Genomic DNA, 5,382 nt, shown 5'->3' with positions numbered 1-5,382 from the left:
TTGAGCATGTATGGTAAACGTTTTCCAAAAACATAGGCTACTTAGCAAACTCCACACGAACGGAGTCGCGGACGAATGCTAGTATATTTGACAACATTCATTAGTTTATTGTATTAGAAAATCATTTATGAAAAAAAACGTTATCGCAAAATACATATATCAACATTATCTTGGTCCAATAAGTGATTTATGTGGTTCAATAAAATATTACGAGAGAACATTTAGATAATAAATTTTCCAGATACTTTATGTATTAATTCCATACGCCTTTGATGTATTTATTTTGATAACGAAACTTTTACTACTATGGAAACAAAGGAGAGTTAGAACTCACGTACACATGTGACTAAACTATCCCATAACTTTAGCTTTGATTCCTATGGGCTTATATGCTCATTACTCGATTTTTAGTTGTGCAACTAAACAATTGAATTGGCTTTGACAATCGACAGTCGCACAACTGTTGTGCGTGCGATAATTAAGTCAAAAGGTGCACACGTTAAAATGCCGTTTTTGATAAACGTAACAAAAGCTATGTGTATTTGATAATGACCTATTGATAGCTATTATTATAATTGTCTTATTTAAAAGTGTTTGTATATCTATTTTACATTCTTCGATTCTCTAGTGGGGGATCTGCTGGCGTTGATCATCTGTCCTATGTATGCTTGGAACAGAATATAGGACACGTGCCCCGTAAGTTACTTTTAGAGCATCAGATAAGAGGAAGGATATCAAACAACAAATATACACTTTAATATTTATTTACATTTATATACAAAGAATAACATAGATTGAAATCGATTATAAATACGATTATTATAGACGGAAAAACTGAATATCTAATTACAATTACATTTAATTTCCACTAAGGCTAAGGCGCAAGTCTTGCGCGGTTAATTGCTTAGTGAAAATAGGCACTAACACAAGCATTGTGCAACAAAACCAAAAACTTGGATTTTATTGACTTCTATTATTAATTTAAAGAAACGCGCTAATTGAACTAGTTCTTTATTTAAAATAAAAGTTGAATGCAGACTATATCTTAAATAGTATTTGATTTTATTTATCTTCTTTTAAGTTTTAAATTGCCATCAACAAATGTGGCCAGTCTATATTGATGTTAACACTGGCCACCGACAAACACAAATTGAAAAATGTTATAAAAAAGTGAAACAAAATGAAAATAAACCTTCTCGTTGGTAATAAAAAGATTTCTAAAAAGGATAATTGACAATATTAATTGTTATTTATTTAATTATGGGCTTTTAAAACTGTCCAAACTGTAGTTCGTAAAAACGTTCACAGCACTTTTACTTTTGACTTTAACATATGCCAGATGGAATCGAATTCGATACACGTTGGAAGCAATTTGATACTTAAATAACTGGTAACTTGAAAATAAAACAATCTATCTTTTTTCTTAATTTAGTCATATTTTTTTTAATGCACAATTCTATTTTTTATCAAATGTCACTCAACAAGTTTAAATAATTTATCACTCGCACAGATACAGTTACTCTTTAATTAATTTTGTGCATATAATTGATTATTTTACAGTATTTTAGTGCATATTACATCTATGTGACATTTAATCAAAGCATAATACTCGACTTAATATTAAAAATTAGTTTTAATTACAACTAGAGTTGACTAGATGCCAACAAATAGCTTTTAGAATATATGAATTTACATTTAATTACGATATATTTAATTTGCATTCTAATATAATATTAATACAATAATCAATGAGATATTAAAAGATAACTAACATTTTTTTTAATTTAGTAAGCGTAACCATTCAGGCTTTATATTACGTCACCGCGAATACGACGACCAGCAAGTCTTGATACGATAAAATACTTAAAATATTTCTTAACATGTCTATAGAAACTTATTGACTAGATATGAAACTCGCCAACACCAATATTTGACGCTGTTAATTTAGTAGAAAAATATCAAGGCTTTAAGAAAAGACAATAGACTTCCATCAAAAAGTATACTTCGAAAACATTTGTAGGTTATTAATACGTTAATGTAGTAGAGACACGTATTGATTGTTTAACGTTTAACGTTATTTAAGTTTTATGAATTCTTTTTATCGTTAGAATATAAATACCGATTAACTTAGCGATTAAAGTTTAACAAGTATCCAGAACAAAGCCTAATACATGATAATATTATGACTGTCGTCGACGGTCGATACAACAAACGGCTCTTTTCAAATTCTCAGCAAACCCAGATTTATGCACTTGGTCCTCGTTTTTAAATTCCCTTATTATATCTGGTGCTTTGACGTTCGACTGATCAGTCTTGATATCTTGTTTTACATTATCGACATAATCTTCGGATCACGTATCCGAACAAGGATACTTTACGATTAAATCCATTTCGTCCTCATTCGGTTTCACATTCCGGACAACGTTTTGCCCTTCGAATTTCTTTGGTCTATCGGTTATTTTATTTTCAATATTGACAAGAACATCGGCTATGCATTTATGATCTTCTGGTGATTTTATTTCTCCATCATCACCGAATGCTGTTTCCTGCTTAACATCTTCATTTCCGTTGTTATTCTGCTTATCGTTTTCTGTTTCTCTCTCTTCTTCATCACTATTTTCTTTTCCTTCTAATATCATTTTGTGAGTAGCCTCCTCTATAACGCTGTCTGTTGGTGCCTCGTTAATACAAGAGTGAGTCAATGTGAAGGGAAGCTTAAGTGATAGATCTCCACCCATGGCGCTTAGAGTCAATTTTACTTTGACATAGTAAGAGACGTAAATGGCAAACACGTTACGATCTTCAGGTGAGTTTGAGTTGCATAGAACTGTAGAAGCGAGGCTTGCACCAGATTTAGAATATGAGTCTTCGAGAGCAATCCAGTTTTTAGTTACACCTGAAATGGCGGACATTTAAAAAATTGTCGATCGTTTAAAGTCGATGTTGGCGACGGCATATTCTTAAAAAACAATAAAAAAACATCCTTACCTCTATGTGGTGTTAGATTAAAACTGTCAGTGAAAGTTTCCCCAGGCGCGACCGGTGTGTCTGGCCCTTTGACTAGGGCTACGACATTTTTGAATTTCCCATTCGAAAACATGCACACGTCCACATGTTGGATAACAAGAACCTAAAAAATGTTATTTTGGTATAGAAAAAATATGGCACAATTGTAACTTTGACACATTTGCTTCCGCGTCGTTCCGAGGTTGGGTTTAAAAAGAAAGGTCAACGGAAGCGTCACCGTAGATTACAATAAGTCAGTTACAGAGCAAAAATGCTGGCGTAGCACGGATAAATGTCTCTGGTTCGAACAAAAATCATTGTTAATAATATACTGTACTTACCTTGATCCGTCTTACAGTTTTCGACGAATGGTTGGAGACGATGATATTTACGTTTATGGATTCACCGTGAGAATAAGTTGCTTTATCTAGCCATCCCTCGAGCTCCACTCTGGAAAAGTTGGTCTAACTAAGTACGGTAATTACAAGTTATATTATAATGCTCGTCTGTCAACATTATTTTCTCGTTAATTTCCTTGCTGTTTGGTTTCACTGTCGAGGGAATTTTGTCTGGAGTTTTTCGTTTTATTTATTTTATGATCTCTACGTTTTTTTGTTTAAATTACTATATATAACATCGTCATACATCAGTTAAGAAATTTTAAAAACCATTATTACACGTCAAAATAAGTATGACGGAGTTACATTAGCTTTAGACAAAAAAATGAAATGCAATTTGATTATAAATTAAACTAAAAGCCTTACCTGCCATCGGATAATAAAAACGGCTTTTCAACAGTAGCCCGCGGCGGTGCCTGTTCCGAGCTCTCTGTGAGCAAAACAATTTTTTAATACCACAAACAAATTAAACACGATTCACGATAGAGCGAACGTAAAAGTATATTTAGCAATACGTAGGTTGAATGCGCTAATTTTAAAGTTTCACAATAATACTTTTCATATGGCATGTATCAATGTTGAGTGCGAGATTTTGAATATTCATAAGGCTGCTGAAACAGTGGTAGAGCCCGCTTTAACATCTTCGCACGAATGGGCCGGCTCGCCCAGTGTAATACCACGACCACACAGAAGACAGGCGAAAAGTGGAAGCAATTCCGCGTTTCGTCTGATGAGTGTGGTGCCGGAGGCCTATTTTTAGTCCCTTTCTCTTTCCACCGATTTCGTCAGAGGAAAGTATGTGAAGAAAAAGTGGATTTGACGGTGGAGGAGACGCATAGGAAAGGGAAATGTCCTCTTTATGTGCGTCCTCTGTCAATTAAGGGTAGGCAACGCATCTGCAATTGCGGATGTCTATGGGCAGTGGTCGCTTTCCATTTCGGTGGATTCAGGTGGCCGCTTGCTTGTTTGCCATCTTATATTATATAAAAAAAACATTGGTCGATATCACGGTTTTTATATAGCATATAGTATGCGAGAAATTTATTGTTCACGCATGTTATAGCGGCCGCGTGTGAAATCTTCATTAATCGAAAGCTCCCGCGGCGATATTTCATATTTTAGGTTGCATAATACTCGTCAACTGAATCTACATGATGATTGCATCAACCTATCATTTTCATTAGTCGTTTGCCCATACGAAGACTCCCACATTGTTCAATAAACGATTAGTGGAACTGTGCCCTTATGTTTGTTGTTTACCACGAAATTTGACTGTTATGACTCTTGGATCAAAAGGTTATTGCTTATGTTTTTCAAAGAGAATGTCAGTGGAAATCCACCTTTATGGAAAATATTGTACGCAATTTAATTATACGATAGTATACGGTTAATTACTAACCATTTTCTTTTTTTCTTCCTCGACAATTTTCATCCGATTCCATTTTTGCTTTATTTTTAAGTCTGCAAGCAAATTAAAAACATAGTTCATTGAGGAGCATTTAAATAAGTTCTATTCGTGTTGAATAAATTCTTAATCAAGTAGCAATTGAGCTTTACTAACTAACTTAGCTTCTTAATTTATAAGAGTTCATTCAATGAAATTACGCTGCCTTTAAACGCCAACTTTTATGAAAGTGTTTCCATTTTAATTTATATTTTAAAAACTCACCTCTTTTGATAGTTACAGACAGCCTATTAGGACTCTTTTGTTTACATATTTAAAAAAAATGTATAACATTTTGATTTCATATAAAAAATATAAAACATTTTTAGTTTGAGTGTACTCGAGGTTAAAGTTTTTTACCATCTTATTAAACTTCTCCGGTCATTAACCTCTTTTTTGTGACTGAAGTTTTTGTCGATTGTAAATACGACTTAAGTAATACATCGACTTTGTACCATGCTACCTGAGTACATTATGATGTGCCAATGCGCTGAGTGTGTTGTGATGCGGGGAGTGAGGCAGGACGGCGGGGGG

At 33.7% G+C, this 5,382-nt stretch overlaps 1 protein-coding gene across 1 annotated transcript in view; it reads right to left on the bottom strand.

The window, feature by feature from the left end:
* Positions 1-818: 818 nt before the first annotated feature.
* Positions 819-5,382, bottom strand: part of LOC106107777 (arrestin homolog) — a 5,582-nt gene continuing 1,018 nt past the window's right edge. The window contains exons 4-9 of the mRNA XM_013288780.1: positions 5,312-5,382; positions 4,804-4,865; positions 3,771-3,834; positions 3,348-3,456; positions 2,989-3,130; positions 819-2,896 (exon numbers count right to left, since the gene is read on the bottom strand). Of these exons, the coding sequence (XP_013144234.1) occupies positions 2,352-2,896; positions 2,989-3,130; positions 3,348-3,456; positions 3,771-3,834; positions 4,804-4,865; positions 5,312-5,382 (993 nt within the window). The 3' untranslated portion in view covers positions 819-2,351. The remainder of the gene's footprint in view (positions 2,897-2,988; positions 3,131-3,347; positions 3,457-3,770; positions 3,835-4,803; positions 4,866-5,311) is intronic.

Source organism: Papilio polytes, unplaced genomic scaffold, assembly GCF_000836215.1.
Source record: "Papilio polytes unplaced genomic scaffold, Ppol_1.0 DF821845.1, whole genome shotgun sequence".
In the NCBI taxonomy this organism is placed as follows: domain Eukaryota; kingdom Metazoa; phylum Arthropoda; class Insecta; order Lepidoptera; family Papilionidae; genus Papilio; species Papilio polytes.
Note: the sequence above shows the minus strand (reverse complement) of the source record. Positions and strands in the feature narration are given on the sequence as shown.